This window comes from Nycticebus coucang, chromosome 1 (genome assembly GCF_027406575.1).
Source record: "Nycticebus coucang isolate mNycCou1 chromosome 1, mNycCou1.pri, whole genome shotgun sequence".
Lineage (NCBI taxonomy): Eukaryota > Metazoa > Chordata > Mammalia > Primates > Lorisidae > Nycticebus > Nycticebus coucang.
The window spans coordinates 152,266,462-152,283,758 of NC_069780.1; the positions used below are offsets into that span (position 1 = coordinate 152,266,462).

General features: G+C 36.0%; 1 protein-coding gene across 6 annotated transcripts in view; it reads left to right on the forward strand.

Annotated features, from left to right (window-relative positions):
- The window catches only part of SLC38A9 (solute carrier family 38 member 9), a 96,046-nt gene that overhangs the window by 37,629 nt on the left and 41,120 nt on the right, over positions 1-17,297 (forward strand). For 5 of the 6 annotated variants that reach the window (XM_053590486.1, XM_053590457.1, XM_053590446.1 and 2 more), the window contains 6 exons: positions 8,049-8,181; positions 11,037-11,158; positions 11,301-11,364; positions 11,600-11,693; positions 12,071-12,241; positions 15,515-15,574. In XM_053590486.1, coding sequence (XP_053446461.1) covers positions 8,049-8,181; positions 11,037-11,158; positions 11,301-11,364; positions 11,600-11,693; positions 12,071-12,241; positions 15,515-15,574 — 644 coding nt within the window. The remainder of the gene's footprint in view (positions 1-8,048; positions 8,182-11,036; positions 11,159-11,300; positions 11,365-11,599; positions 11,694-12,070; positions 12,242-15,514; positions 15,575-17,297) is intronic. The other variant, XM_053590495.1, reaches the window with a different exon arrangement.

Genomic DNA, 17,297 nt, shown 5'->3' on the forward strand with positions numbered 1-17,297 from the left:
GACCCTATGTGGATACCCTTGATCGCCTTTTCTTCCCTAATTGCAATGGCTAAAACTTCCATTAGAATGTTAAAGAGCAATGGAGACAATGGGCAACATTGCCTGGTTCCTGATCTAAGTGGAAATGATTTCAATTTAACTCCATTCAATACGATATTGGCTGTGGGTTTGCTGTAGATAGCCTCTATTAGTTTAAGAAATGTCCCTTCTATACCAATTTTCTTAAGTGTTCTGATCATGAAGGGATGCTGAATATTATCAAAAGCTTTTTCTGCATCAATTGAGAGAATCATATGGTCTTTATTTTTTAGTTTGTTTATGTGCTGAATTACATTTATAGATTTACGTACATTGAACCAGCCTTGAGACCCTGGGATAAATCCCACTTGGTCATGGTGTATAATTTTTTTGATGTGCTTTTGGATTCTGTTTGTTAGGATCTCATTGAGTATTTTTGCATCAATATTCATTAGTGATTTTCTTTTCTTGTTGAGTCTTTCCCTGGTTTAGGGATCAAGGTGATGTTTGCTTCGTAGAATGTGTTGGGTAGTATTCCTTCTTTTTCTATATTTTGGAAAAGGTTTAGTAATATAGGTACTAGTTCTTCTTTAAAGGTTTGGGAGAATTCTGACTTAAAGCCATCTGGTCCTGGGCTTTTCTTTTTAGGGAGATTTCGTATGGTTGATGCTATTTCAGAACTTGATATAGGCCTGTTCAACATTTCCACTTCATTCTGGCTAAGTCTTGGTAGGTGGCGTACTTCCAAATATTGGTCCATTTCTTTCAGATTTTCATATTTATGAGAGTAGAGTTTCTTGTAATATTCATTAAGGATTTTTTGAATTTCTGAGGGGTCTATTGTTAGTTCATCTTTACCATTTCTAATTGATGAAATTAGAGATTTTACTCTTTTTTTCCTGGTTAAGTTGGCCAAAAGTTTATTTTGTTGACCTTTTCAAAAAACCAACTTTTTGATTTATTGATCTGTGTATAATTATTTTGTTTTCAATTTCATTTAATTCTGCTCTAATTTTGGTTATTTATTTTCTTGAGCTGGGTTTGGGGTTGGAATGTTCTTCCTTCTCCAGTTGCTTGAGATGTCCCATTAAGTTATTAACTTCCTCTCTTTCCGTTTTCTTGAGGAAGGCTTGCAGTGCTATAAATTTCCCTCTTAGGACTGCCTTTGCAGTATCCCAAAGGTTCTGGTAATTCGTGTCTTCATTGTTGTTTTCTTCCAAAAATTCGTTGATTTCCTTCTTAATCTCGTCTATAACCCATGTATCCTTCAGCATAAGGTTATTTAGCTTCCACGTTCTTGTATAGGTACGCAGATTCCTGTTGTTATTGAGTTCAACTTTTATTCCATGATGGTCTGAGAAGATGCAAGGAATAATTTCTATTTTTTTAAATTTGCTGAGGTTAGATTTTTGGCCCAGGATGTGGTCGATTTTGGAGTTTGTTCCGTGGGCTGATGAGAAGAATGTATATTCAGTTTTGTTGGGATGAAATGTCCTGTAGATGTCTGTTAAGTCCATATGTCGAATGGTTAAGTTTAAGATTTCTTTGCTTAGCTTCTTTTTGGAGGATCTATCCAGTACTGCTAAAGGTGTGTTAAAATCTCCAACTACTATGGAACTGGAGGAAATCAAGTTGCTCATGTCTGTTAGAGTTTCTCTTATAAATTGAGGTGTGTTCTGGTTGGGTGCATAAATATTAATAATTGAAATCTCATCATATTGAGTATTAGCTTTAACAAATAATGAAGTGTCCATCCTTATCCTGCCTTATTTTGGTTGGTTTAAAGCCTATTGCATCTGCAAATAGGATTGCAACACCTGCTTTTTTCTGCTTTCCATTTGCCTGGAGTATAGATGACCATTCCTTCACCTTGAGTCTATATTTGTCTTTTAATGTAAGATGAGATTCTTGTATGCAGCAGATATCTGGCTTGAGTTTTTGTATCCAGTCAGCCAACCTGTGCCTCTTTAGAGGACAATTTAAACCATTCACATTAATTGAGAATATTGATAAGCCTTTCAAGAGTCCAGTGGACATTTTTAATCCTTTTGCAACTGTGGAAGTTGGAATTTGATCAGAATTTTCTCGGTGGGTTTACTTTTGTGGTGGAGGATTACATTGGTCTTTATGGAGGATAGGTCTGAGAATATCCTGGAGAGTTGGTTTAGTTGTGGCAAATTTCTTCAACATGTGAATGTCATTAAAGTATTTAATTTCTCCATCATAAATGAAAGTCAGTTTAGCTGGGTACAGGATCCTAGGTTGAAAGTTACTTTGTTTTAGGAGATTAGAAGTCAATAACCTTCCTCTTCTAGCTTGAAAGGTTTCAGCAGAGAGATCTGCAGTTATTCTAATATTCTTCCCCTTGTAGGTAATGGTTTTCTTTCGTCTGGCTGCTTTCAGAATTTTCTCCTTCATATTAATTTTAGTGGAATTGATTATGATGTGTCTGGGGGATGTCTTATTCTGGTTGAGTTGTGCTGGAGTTCTGAAACTGTCAGCTATCTGAAATTCAGAATCTCTTGGCATATCTGGAAAGTTCTCTGTGCCTTGTGAAGCCACTTCATCAGTTTCAGGGATCCCTATAAGACGAATATTGCTTTTCTTAGAATTATCCCAGATCTCTCTGAGAGAGTGATCTGTTTTTGCCCTCCATTTCTCTTCCTCTCTGAGAGTTTGGGAGTGTTGGAAAGCTTTGTCTTAAGTGTCAGAAATCCTTTCTTCTGCTTGTTCCATTCTGTTACTGAGGGATTCTACTGTGTTTCTCAGATCTTTGAGGGCTGCAACTTCTTGTCTCAATGCGTCAAAAATCTTTGGTCATTTGGTCATTGAATTCTTGAGACATCTTTTGGGTTACTGCTTGGAATTCTAATTCGATCTTATTTGCTACCCAGATTCTGAATTCGATTTCTGACATCTCAGCTATTTGATTGTGCATGGGATTTTGTGCTGTGTCTGCCCCATTGTTCCTTGGGGGTATTGATCTACTCTGATTATTCATATTGCCAGAGTTTTTCCTTTGATTTCGTCTCGTGATTGTTTTTCACTGTTGCCTCTGGCCGTCCTCAGAGGGGTCGTGTCTCTCTGAGATTAAACTCAGGGGGATCACTCTATTGTTGCTGGACCTTTGTATTGAGTGATCCTGTGTAGCTCTTCTGGGGCTGCCGCAGCCAGAGAGTTCTGGTTGTGAGAGCAGCCCCAGAGTGTGACACCCCCAGATCCACCAACAGGGCGAGGGGTGGTGCACACGGTTCTGGGAGTGCATGATGCCCAGTGACTTTGGCACAGAGGGCCCAAGGCTCCAGCAGTCTCTGGCCAGGAGAAGGGCTCCGTGCAGAGGCAGGAAGGGTACAGGAGGAAGGACGCGGGATTGCGCGGCTCCCGGAGTTCCTGTTCAGGGCTTGGGGAGGCCCGGCGGGCTGGGTAGCAGGTCCCCGCGCAGCTCTTACCGTGGTCCGGGAGGGCACAGCTCTTACGAAGGTCCTGGAGGGTGCTGATCGCGGGTCCCAATGCAGCTCTTCCAGAGGTCTGGGAGAGTGCCGATCACAGGTCCTGCGCAGCTCTTCCAGAGGTGGGAGTGTGCGGATCATGGGTCGCAGCGCAGCTCTTCAGTTTATGGATTTTTTAAAAGCCAAAATCTGAAAGCATGAATTGCATTGGAAAGAATTTTGAAATCCACTCTTAGCAGAATCTGTCTTTAATTAAGATATATGGGCCTAAGAATTAATTTCAGGTCAAGTTCTTTGTCTATATGTTGTTGATGAGGATATTTACTTGCAGCTAAGTAACAGCTTAGAATTCTAAAATATGGAACCCATAAATTTCCATGAAGTGTTTTTTAATGTTTACTTTTTTCCACTCCTTTTTCAAATTAATGTTTTATTTGATACTTGGTGTCTGTAAATTTCCACATATGGAATATTTAATTTCATTGATTTTTAAATATATTATGCTTCTGAATATTTTTCAATTAAAATATTAGCTTTAATACTTGTATTACATGAAAGAAATACCAAGACAGTAGTAGAGTAATTTGCTTTAGTATTATAATTATTCCTTTGATTTTTTTGTTATGTTTAATAATAGATTAAAAGACCATTTAAATTCTTCATTTGGAAGTATTTAAATCTTAGAAAATTTTGAATTCATGTGTATATAATTGCAGATATGAGTTTTTATTGGTGACCCACAATATTCAGCAATAGTACTGTGTAACCAAAGAAACATTTCCTAACATCCATTATTAGAATTTTCTTTGTATAACACATTTTTTTAAAAAAACCTTTCTCAGATACTGTTAAAACACCACCATCTTGGCTGGGCACAGTGGGTGATACCTGTAGTCTCAGCACTATGAGAGGTTAAGGCCAGGAATTTGAGACCAGCCTGGGCAACCCAGTGATACTCTATCTCTACCAAAAAAAAAAAAAAGGTAAAAAAATTTCTAGACATGGTGTTGTATGCCTACAGTCCTGGCTACTTGGAAGGCTGAGAGGCAGGAGGATCACTTGAGCCCAGGCTGCAGTAAGCTGTGTTAATTCCACTGCACTCTAGCCCTGGCAGCAGAGTGAGACCCTGTCTTACTACAAAAATAAAAAACCCATACCATCTTTACCTTGAAGGGAGTTAGAGATAGTGTAAGTATGTAGTGGGGGGATTGTTTCTTGGTTTTTAATATCTGCCATGTACCTATGTATTATACTGTTGACATCCACATGTTGTCATAGAAGAGGTCAGCAAATGTGGAATATTTGTCTTTTTTGTAGAAAGAAACTAGATAATTCATATTTAAAATTGACAGTTGTTTAAGGTACTTTGCTACAAGATAACCAACAAATTTCTATATGGTGCAAAAAATTCTTGGGGTTCCTCTCAGTCTCATTACTAAATCTTGAAAGAAATTTTCATTTAAGATCAATTTTTAAAGCTTTTTATCATGATACATCACATGTACAGAAAAGTACATTAAATATATACAATTTAGGAAATAATTATAAAGCCGATACCCATCCAACCAACACTAAGTTAAAGAAATAAGCAGCACCCCTGAAATTCTCCATGGGTCCTTCAGCAAACATATCCTCCTTCCTCTCTAGAGGTGACCACTCTCTTGACTTTATTATAGTTTTATTGTCTGTATATCCTTAAATATTGAATTCAGTTTTACCTGCTTTGGGGCCTCATGTTGTGTATAAACCTTCTTAAGCGTCATGGAATTGTTATTAAACTTCAGAGAAGCATACATAACAGGTCAGTAAAAGGGTGGAGATGGATTTATAAGCCAAAAATCCTTCAGGAATTTGAGGAGTGAAGGGTAGAAAGGTGTTAGGTAGTAGTAAGGTTTTTCTATTTATAAGAAATGTATTAAATGAAAGTAGGAGGCTTGAATCACATTTGAAAATATTTTATAAATTCTGCTTAATACTAAAAGCATTTTTTCTGTGGCATGACCATAAATATTTATAAGGAAAAACAAATATAACTTCTTTATTTTCAGTGTGGCACAGATGAACTACATTTCAAATGACAAATAACATTGATAGGAAGCAGCCATGTGAAACTGTGTTCAAAAAATGAAAGTCCCAAGTTTCAGGTCTTTTTCTGAACATTGTTCTTTGTGTAGTATTGTTCAATTTTAAAAGTATTTTCAGATTCAACTAAAGTTCAGTTTAGAAATATAATTTATATTTTTACTTTCTCAAATGAAGCTTTAAGCATATGTTTCTAATAATTCAGTTAAAATATGCTGAGTTATGTATTTTTAAAGAGCATCTGTTTGAAAAGATTCCAAAATATTTGTTTGAACAGGCACTCAGCATCTCGATGAAAACTGTTGGAAAAGAAAAGCTTTCAGAGTCGTTCTGCCCTCAGAGTAGCCAAGCCAACTAAACTGGTACAGTTAACACTTCTGTAAGAAGCCAGGAGCCAAGAAACTTAGCACTTCCTGACTGCTTTTCAGCAAGCACGCCTTCAAACCAACTTAGTGGTTAATGTTTATATTATTGAATTTTCAGAGTAAAAAGCTACAAGTAGAATATCTACATCTCTTTCTATCAAGTAACCCATGGTCAGCTTCAATTTCTGCTTTACACTGGCACTAAAGCTATCATTCTTTCCTAAATTTTATGGGCCACCATTCTCACAAAGCAAGAAGGGAATGCACTATAGAGTGAGACCACAGGTATGATTAAAATGTCTCCCAGATAGAATATTTTTGCATTGCTTGATATAAATTATATGAGACATCATAATGTTTGGGGGACGATTGGTAGTAATATCAGGCTACCAAATTTATAAGTGGGAGTTGTTTATTCAGCTTCTGACCCATTCATTTTCCTTATGTCCCCTTCAAGTTTATTAACACCACTTAATTAATTTAACAAAGATATGCTTAGGATCTTAGTTCGTTTTGTGCTGCTGTAACAGAATATCTGAGAATGGGTAATTTATAAACAGAGATTTATAGTTCTGGAGACTGAGAAGTCCAAAGTCACATGTGGCTTGGCCCTTCTTGCTCATCATCTCATGGTAGAAGGCAGAAGAGCAAAAGAGCACACAAATGTAGGGTAGGAAGGGAGGGGGCTGAATTCGTCCTTTTATTAGGAAGCACTGCTGTGTCATTGCAGCCTACTTCTACAATGATGACATTAATTCACTCCTAAGAGCACTGCCCTCAGGACCTAGTCACCACTTAAAGGTCCTACCTCTCAATACTGTTGGCCTTGGGGATTAAGTTTCCAACACGTGGACTTTGGGGGACACACTCAAACCATAGTACTTAGTGTATAAGTACTATGAAATATACCATGTTGAGCTCAATCCACATATTGGCTCTAGCAAGTGTTCTACTTGCAAATTCATTGGATTTTAGATAGTACCTCCCATATTTAGGTACTGTGGTAGAGAGTGAATAAAAGATTCAGAGATTCTGTATGCTAACTAGAAAGATAAGACAAAAATCTATACTGCCATTTCTCAAATATCACAGAATTAGTTAGAAAAATAGCGTAAAATAAATTTATAGTAACTTGGTTTTTCAAATGCTTCCCACAAGATTAAGGATAACAGTGTCTCCCGAAATTATTACCATACCTTAATAAATTTTATACTTCTTTTAGAACCAAAAGTGTAGAGGAGTTGTTTGGATCTGTATATAACCTGAAATGACAAATTATATGCCATTTGGGCCACAGTGTCATGGATGGCTTTAGGGGCTCAAAGGATCAGCACAGAAGTGCAATTTTTTCATACAAGTCTGCCTGATCTCTCTGTTTTGGATAGAATGTTACTGGGAGCTTAGAAAGAAAATGAGGGAGTTTCAGAAAGGAACAGAAAATGCTGATGACTGGAAAGGATGATTGAATACAAAAATCTGCAGTTGATTAGGACATAGTCATGGAAAAGAAGCATACACATAAATAATAGGGTATGTTACTAAAATCCACAGAAAAATAAAATGAGGCAAACTATCTCTAGTGTCCTGATGTTCCATTTGACACTACTTTGAATAAGTCTCATAAGAGAGATGGTCGAGATTACTAATACTTAAAACATGAACCAAGAAATGAAAATTCTGTTTATCCTAGCAAGTAACGTTGACCCATAGGGAAGGAGTAGAGATTCTTCTGTTCAGGGACATTTTAGTCTATGATTTCTCTGATTTAGTGCCAGAAGCTTTTTTGAAAGACTATTCCAAGCTGTCTGAGTTTCACTGTTGGAAAGCAATAGCTGCTATATTTCTTTTTAATAACTAATTTAAGCTCTTTCTGCTATGTCTCCTCTGTTGCTAAATTTCTTAAGATTAAAAAAGGGTGTTTAAAGTAAAACTATTACGAGATAAAAGCTTTATTCTGTGACCAGGATAATACTTCTTTTATGACATTTTTCTTTCCCCACCAAAAGTGAGACGTGAATGCCTTGCCTTTGTGCATACCATTTCTAATGGAGGACAAGAAGTCATTTTCTTCAAAAGCTGATTTCCAGAATTTTTGGCTGAACACTTTTTGTCAAGTGTATATTCCCTTCTCTAGGCCTTTCTATATAGAGCCCACAAACATCGTCAATGTGAATAATGTCATTCAGAGGGTTAGCGACCAGGCATCTGCCCTGAACAAGAGAATTCATTACTACAGCCGGCTCACCACTCCTGCAGACAAGGCACTGGTAAGAGCCAAAGCATTACTAATTGTCTAAAGTTAAGTTGAAATGAATAGTGAACAGCATAAGCCTGGGCAGCTCCCAGGCATTGAACTTTTTGCTTCTATATTCCAAGGACAGCATTATCCAAAGTCAAAGATAGTGATTAATACATGCCCTGCATCTCAGGCTAGTTCATTCTTATATAGCCTGGCATGGATTCGAAATAATCTTTCAGTGTTAACAACAGGCTAGAAATTTTTTTGGATTAAATTCTGCTGATTTCCAATCCTAAGAACTCTGAGGAGGATAAATTATTTTTGATGTGGCAGGTTAGGGTATTGATTAATAACAGATTTTAGCAGGTCTGTTCGATTTTTAACTTTGAAGCTATAAGAGAAATTGTTTTAGAAATTTCTATAAGAGTAGGAAACAGAAATGTGTACATATATAAGTAATATTTTCTTTTTTAAAATTTCAGATTAATGTGAGGGTACAAACAGTTAGGTTGCAATGTTTGCATTTGTTAGGTAGAGTCCCTGTTGTAGTCCCCACAAATGTATTGTATTCTTAATTGGCATCATCTTTTTGTTGCTCAAAGACGGAGACAAAGGGCTACCTACTATGGCATGCTATTCTTCATTTTGTGTTTTAATTGTTAAAAATACAAAAAGTATTCTTAAGGAAGGGGTTAATATAATAATCAGGTTGAAGGCCAGATGTGTTGACCCTTGACCTTCTAAAATCTGTATTGCTATTTTAGAATCAGAAATATCTAAGTAATTTTGTTGCTTATAAAAGCTATCACATATAAGATATTCAGTAACTTGAAAGCTTAAAAAAAGGGAACATCCTGAGAGGAAAAAATATGATTTTTAAAAATAGTATTAGTAATAAGAAAGGACCTAATATTCATTAGATATTTACTAAGGGACAAGGTTTGGGCATCACTTGAACATATCTATCTCATTTAATATTCACCTTAGCCCTGAAATAAATGTTACGATCCCCTGTTACCTGGCCAAATTAGGGATTTCCAAAATGTTTTAAGAGGAACAACTTTTTCCCCAATTTTTTGTGGCATTTTTTTCCCTGTAGGCTTTTAAGTTAGCAATTGTGGTAAAGTTTTAGTTCCGTAACAGAATTATCTAAGTCTCCTAGGGAATAGAGGGAATCCAGTATTTCTGAGTCTAGTTCAGAACTTCTACAGGCTCTCCTCTTGGAAGCAAACTTCAGAGCTACCAGCTGGGCAAGTCTACACCTGAACATACATTGTTTGTGTGGTAATTAAGTTAGCATTGCTCACCAAGTTTAATCGTTTTTGTTAACTGACACTGAGGTGACTCTAGTAAATAAAATTATATAAAACATGATCTAAAATTACCTATGTGATATAACCATTTTGATTATTGATTTATACTCACTTTTTGAGAAACTCAGAATTATTTTTCCTAAAAGATTTTTAAAAGCAGACAATATGAAAGCAAAGGCCTTTTGGAGTATTTACAAAGTTAATTAAACCTTTTTATTTATGAACAATTTCCCATTTACATTAACATTTTTATTCTAAAATGGGGAAGGAAAGAAAATCATTTAGCTAAATCCCTGCTAATAAAAGTATGGCCTGCACAGGTTAACATTATAGGCATCTCTAAGAGCTTAGTAAAAAAGCAGTCTCAGGCCTCACTATAGACTGAATCAAAATCTTCAAGATTTCTATGTGGGGCTCCGCGCCTGTAGTATAGTGGTTATGGCACCAGCCACATGCATCGAGGCTGGCAGGTTCGAACCCAGCCCAGGCCAGCTAAACAACGACAACTATAAAAAAAAAAAAAAAAATAGCTGGGCGTTGTGGCAGGTGCCTGTAGTCCCAGCTACTTGGAAGGCTGAGGCAAGAGAATCACTTAAGCCCAAGAGGTTAAGGTTGCCATAAGCTGTGATACCACAGCACTCTACTGAGGGTAACATAGTGAGACTCTGTCTCAAAAAAAAAAAAAAAATTCCTATGTTATTCAAGTTCAAAAAGTACTGCTCTGGACTACTGCTAGAGTGGAATCCAATCCTCCAGTTTTTCAATATCTCCTAAGAATTTGCTGCTTCTTTTTGAGATAGGGTCTCACTCTTTCATTTGGGCTACAATGCAATGGCATCATCATAGCTCATTGCAACCTCAAACTCCTGGGTTCAAGCAATCCTTCTGCCTTAGCTTCCCAAGTAACTGGGACTATGGGTGTACACTACCATGCCTGGATAATTTTTCTGTGCTTTGTAGAAGCAAGGTCTGTGTTCTTCAGGCTGGTCTTAAACTCACAGCCTCAAGTGATCCTTCTGCTTCAGCCTCCCAATGTGCTAGGATTACAAGCATGAGCCACTGTGCGTGTCACCACTTCTTATCTTCTAATCCTGTCTTGTTTTGACTTTCCCTTACACCATGTTAGCTCATTTTATTCTTCTGCTACCATAGCAATTTTGTAAATTGTTATTTCTTTCTTACCTCATATGGGAGTTCAGTTACCACTTGGTTCTTGAAATTGCTCTCACTTCAGGCCAGACTCTCTTCCATCTAGATTTCCTTAATCTCAGTTTTTGCTGGCTTTACTTCCTCCTTTCTTTGTAAAAACGAAGAGAAAAACATTTTGACAGTTGAAAACCTAGTAATTTTATTTTAGATGGACAGTTTATTGTGTTTATAGCCTAAACTCTTACTTATTTAGATTTTCTACTATATTTGGAAAAGAATTTTTTAATTCACTAATCAGGAATATGTACTATTTGGTTGTGTTATTTAAAAATGTGTTTAGAGACTAGGTATTCTGATGTATAGAAAATACCTATTTTGCACATTCACTGATTCTAACAGCTCTCGGTTTCTTTTTTGCCAGCTTGCCCCAGACCATGTAGTTCCACCTCCAGGAGAGTGCTATGTGTATAGTCCATTGGGTTCTGCTTATAAACTTCAAAGTTACACTGAAGGATATGGTAAAAACACCAGTTTAGTAACCATGTGAGTAAAACTGCTTTTTGGAGCATGATATAAACTGTGTGTGAATGAATGAAAATTGCTGAGTATTTTAATTTTTGTTTTATATTAAAATATTTGAAGGTTCAAACTCCATATTTTTATTGCTATTACTCTGTGTTTTCAGTTTTATGATTTGGAATACCATGATGGGAACATCTATACTAAGTATTCCTTGGGGCATAAAACAGGTAATATAATTTTTCAGCACACTTTTTGCTTAAATTTTTTCTCTTTATATTGTAAGTTTTGTAATAGAGGTTTTAATAAATATACATAAAATTCATTAAAGAAAATTGATGAATTATGTTTAGTTTTTCACTGAGTTGTCAGGTTTTTCTCATGACTGTTTAGGGTAACATGATTGCATATAAATTTATGCTTACATGATGATATATGCTTTTCTATATTTTTATTTTTAAACAGGCTGGATTTACTACTGGAATGTGTGTCATCACACTGATGGGCTTTTTAACACTTTATTGCTGCTACAGAGTAGTGAAATCACGCAGTATGATAAGTAAGAATTTAACACAAAGTATTAAATGTGTGTGTCAACTGTGTGTGTCATGTGTGTCAACTGTGCACTTTGTATCTAAAGCTTTACTTCTCTAATTCACAGTTTTCAGCTGAACTGAGCTGCTTTTGATATTCAGAGAGACGGGCGGGGTGTTACTTACAGAATGCATTTACTTTGGTGCAGGTTTCTTCATAAGAATAACTCAGATATGCCAAATATTAAGTAATGTTTGTCTAGCCTTGGTTTTGGTGTTATAAATTGTTTCTCAGATTATCTGTATTGTTTCATTGATCTATATTTTTATGCATTTTTCTATAATGTTTTAATTGCTATTATAACATAATATGTTATAATATCCTTCTTTTATCTTTATCTAGCTTCATTGGATACAACTATGTGGGAATATCCAGATGTCTGCAGATATTATTTTGGCTCCTTTGGGCAATGGTCAAGTCTCCTTTTCTCCTTGGTGTCTCTGATTGGAGCAATGATAGTTTATTGGGTGCTTATGTCTAATTTCCTTTTTAATACTGGAAAGTTTCTTTTTAGTAAGTATCCATATCATATACTTTAACATAGTTCCTTTCAAGTACAATTACTACTGTAATATTTTAGTTCCAGCCTCAAATTCTAAGACTTGGGATAAATAAAGTAAGAAGTAATATATGTAATTCTGGAAAATAGATATATTTTATTCAGTTGGTTTTTTATGGTTTTGATCTCAAATACAATGTGTGTATCATGGTCATTTCCAAACATTAATTTTTAAATGAATAATATTCCTTCAAAATATTAATATAAACTATCAAAATATTAATATAAACAAAACAGATTTGTTAAGTATTATTTCAGTCTTCACCACAGAGTTTTAGTATAACAGAAAAGTTTATGAAGGCCATTGATGTTTGTTGCTAAAGAATTTCATATGTAGAGCCCCTATATCTGCCCCGCTTTAGTAATTTAAAAGACATTCCTGCCTCTTGTTTTCTTAGGAATTTTTACTAATGTGGTTTAATTTTATCAAGTAATTACATCTTTTGAGATAATGAAGAGATAATCAAGAGATTTGATTAAATTTCCTGTTTAGGCTTGGTATGGTAGCTCACTCCTATAATTTCCAACACTTTGGGAGGCCAAGGTAGGATGATTATTTGAGGTCAGGAGTTCAAGACCAGTCTGGGCAACATAGCAAGATCCCATCTCTAAAAAAAATTGTTTTTTTAATTAGCTGGGCCCAGTGGCACACATTATTTGGTGTCCAGTCCCAGCTAGTGAGACTGAGGCAGGAGGATCACTTGAGCCCAGGAGTTGGAGACTACAGCAAGCTATGATCAGGGGCACTGAACTCTAGCCCTGGTAACAGCGTGAAACCCTATCAAAAAAAAAAAGGAGAAGAATTTCTTCTTTAAATTGTTAATGTGATGAACTAAATGAATACATTTTATAACATTTAAGGTATTTTTATATTCTGGGGTAAACCTAATTGATTAGTCTTGATGTACGTATTTTTAACTCCTTACTACTAGATTGAGTTTGCTTTTTTTGGAGGGACAGAAATTAATAATATTTTATTTAGAACTTTTGCTTCTTTTCATAAGAGATCTTGGCCTATGGTTTTTATGTCTTGTGCTGTCCTTAAGCCTTGGCATGTTAGTTTCCAGAACAATAATAACAAATTATCATAAGCCGAAAGATTATAACAATAGAAATATATTCTTAACGTAATTATGGAGGCTAAAAGTTCAAAATCAAGGTTTAACAGAGTCCTGCTCCTTCTGAAGGTGCAGGATCCTCTTTTTCCTTTTCCTAGCCTTTGTTGGTTGCTGGTAATCCTTGGCATTCTTTGCCAAATAACTGCATTACTCCAATTTCTCCCTCTTTCTTCACGTGGCTGTCTTCTCTGTGTGTGTGTGTGTCCACATTTTCCTCTTCAATAAAAAAACAAGTCATTGGTTTTAGGGTCCACTCTAATTCAGTGTGAACTCCTCTTAACTTCATTGTATCTGCAAGGACCCTATTTCCAAGTCATGTTCTGAGGTTCCTGGTGGACACAAATTTGGAGGGAGATGCTATTCCACCCAGTATACTTTGTGTCAAAGTCTTACTAGCCTTTGGCATCAAGAAATTACATGAAGATTCATAACTTCGATCTTTAATCACAAGTAACCTTTGGAGATATTGTAAAAACCCAGAGAACTGTACTTCTCATAGTCTGTCTTGAGAAGCATATGTTAATGATGAATAATTCACATATTTAACTAATTTTTATGACCTTAAAACCTTATAGCTTGTTTTTACAACTTTATAACATAACCTAGCATCTTTTACCATCTTGTATAAGTTTCCCAGTAGCAAATATTTTTATTAATGCTTTTTTTTTAATTAAATCATACCTGTGTACATTAATGCAATCATGAGGTATAATGTGCTGGTTTTATATACAATTTGAAATATTTTCATCAAACTGGTTAACATAGCCTTCATGGCATTTTCTTAGTTATTGTGTTAAGACATTTATATTCTACACTTATTTATTAATGCTTCTTAAGGCTATAAAAGGTTAATAACAAACAGAAAACAGTAAACCTCAGGCTCATAAGTAAACACATTTACTATAGATTTTATTATATCGGGTATCTCCATATGCTTTTTTTCTTTGCTATTTCCTTTAGTCTAACTGAGTGGTTCTCATGAGCATGATGGTTAACATACACCCTTGATAATTGCTGTACTTTGTACAGCAATTTTCTTTTCTTTTCCACATAAGTTTAACTGTGTATGAGTGTTATTTTCCCCTTTTTGTACACTTTAGAACTTTACTCTCTGAAAGATATTAGTATACTTACATAAATTAGAAAAAATATATACACATTATCTTTATTCTAGGCCTTTAAACTATCGTTGATTCATTATTGTGAGTAGTTCTTTTTTAGTATGTATGTATTTATTTATTTATTTTGAGACAGAGTCTCACTATGTCACCCTTGGTAGAGTGCTGTGGCGTCACAGCTCACAGCAACCTCAAACTCTTGGGCTTAAGTGATTCTCTTGCCTCAGCCTCCCAACTAGCTGGGACTATAGGTGCCCTCCACAACACCCGGCTATTTTTTGTTGTTGTTGTTGTAGTTGTCATTGTTGTTTGGCAGGCTGGGGCCTGGCTCAAACACGGCAGGCCTAGGCCTGGTTCAAACCCACCAGCCCTGGTATATGTGGCTGGTGCCCTAGCCACTGAGCTACAAGTGCCAAGCCTTTTTTTTTTTAGTATTTAATCATAAAACTTATTCACAGTGGGAGTATGAAGCTAATGATATTATCATTCCCATAAGTGAAGAAAACTGTAGAAAGAGAAGCTATGTTATCAATGAAGTAGTTTGAGTTCAGTGTACTGCTTAATATTACTACACAGTAAATACTATGTATTAAAAATTTTATATGTCAAGCACAGTGGCTCAAGCCTATAATCCCAGTGCTTTGGAAAGCTGAGGCAAGAGGATCACTTGAGGCCAAGAGTTCAAGTCCAGCCTGGACAACATATTGAAACCCTTGTCTCTATAAAAAAAAGTAAAATGAAATTTGAAAAGCCGGGCATGGTAGCACATACCTGTTGTCCTAGCTCCTTAAGAGACTGAGGCAGGAGGACTGCTTGAGTTCAATAGTTTGAGGATGCAGTGAGTTATAATCAATGCCGCTGTACTCTAGCCTGGGTGACAAAGTGAGACCCTATATTAAAAAAAAAAAATTTTTTTATGAATAAAAGACCTTCGAGAATGATAGATTTATAATCATTCGATGTTAAACTATATTTCTTCCTTAATTTTTAGATTTTTTTCATCACATTAATGAGACAGATACTGTATTGAGTACCAATAATAGCAACCCTGGTAAGTAGTTTGGAATTTTATTTCTTTATTCCCCACTTTGCTCCAGAAAGGTTTTAAGGTAGAAACTATGACATTGTTTTAGGTAAATGATCACTACAAAATGATTATGTTTATTAATCTGTTACTAAATTGGTAACAGTTACTAAATTGGTAATTGTTTTTTTAAAAACCCTCCAAAAATGGTTATGTTGATGTGAACTAGACAATATTTAATTCGTATTATACAACTTGCAATTTTAACTGTAGTATCCATATGTGTCTGTGAATAATTAATAAATATTTTCAAGAACCTATGTCACTGCTAGTTGTATTAGATGTCCAGGAGCATAGTTCTCAGTTTGTTAACTTAGATTTAGAAATTTACTGTTTTAGTTACTAATATGTAGGCTACACATATTTATAAACTATAAAATAATTTCCTAATAATGAACAGAGGTTGGTAAGCAAATATGGAAAAATAAATGGAAGCTTTGGCTCTCAGAAAAAAATCTAATTTCTTAGAAAAGTTTCCTTTAATTTATTTGCTAAAAATAAATCCTTCTGGCCTATGCATTTAATCTAGGGTGGCAGTCGTAGGAAAAATGAATATAAAATTTATTGTAACCTTGTTAATAGTTATTCTGTTAACCTTGAGCATGACCTAAAGGTTTTATATATTTGGGGTTGAGGACTATGTTGATGGAGGTATACACTGATCGCTCAGAGGACAATTCATTTAAAACACGTATTAAGCCTACTATGTGTCAGACTATTCTAGGCTAGGGATATAATAATGAACAGACAAAAGTCCCTCCTCTCAGGAAGTGTATATTCCAATGTTTGCTATTCAGTGTCTTACTTTGCCTCTAAATTAAAACTGTCATTTGTTAACACTAGAAAATGAAAGAGTGAAATACTAGCTTTTATTCCTGTGGATATGCACACACATTCCTTTGAATTATTAGGCTAAAATCTCTTGCACCCTATCTTTTACCTCAGAAGTTTCAAAGGGCCAAATAACATTCTTGTCTTAAAAGAGAAAATTAGGCCGGGTGCAGTGGCTCACGCCCATAATCCTAGCACTCTGGGAGGCTGAGGAGGGTGGATTGCCTGAGCTCACGGGTTCGAGACCAGCCTGAGCAAGAGGGAGACCGCATCTCTTAAAGTAGTCAGGCTTTATGGCAGGCACCTATAGTCCCAGCTACTCGGGAGGCTGAGACAAGAGAATCACTTGAGCCCAAGCGTTGGAGGTTGCTGTCAGCCATGATGTCACAGTACTCTGCCAAGGGTGACAAAGTAAGACTCTGTCTCAAAAAGGAAAAATTATTGGGCGGCACCTGTGGCTCAGTGAGCAGGGCGCCAGCCCCATATGCCGAAGGTGGTGGGTTCAAACCCAGCCCCGGCCAAACTGCAACAAAAAAATAGCCGGGCGTTGTGGCGGGCGCCTGTAGTCCCAACTACTCAGGAGGCTGAGGCAGGAGAATCACCTAAGCCCAGGAGTTGGAGGTTGCTGTGAGCTGTGTGACGCCACAGCACTCTACCAAGGGCAATAAAATGAAAGTCTGTCTCTACAAAAAAAAAAAAAGGAAAAATTATTTTACTTTTGTCATTCTGATGTTAATTGATAGAAGTCCTACCTAGGAGGAATTCTTTTCCAGTAGGAAGTTTATCATTAAAGTCATGAATATCACAATTGCGTTTAGATGACTTGGAGATTACCATCAGCAAAGTCAGTTTACTTTGC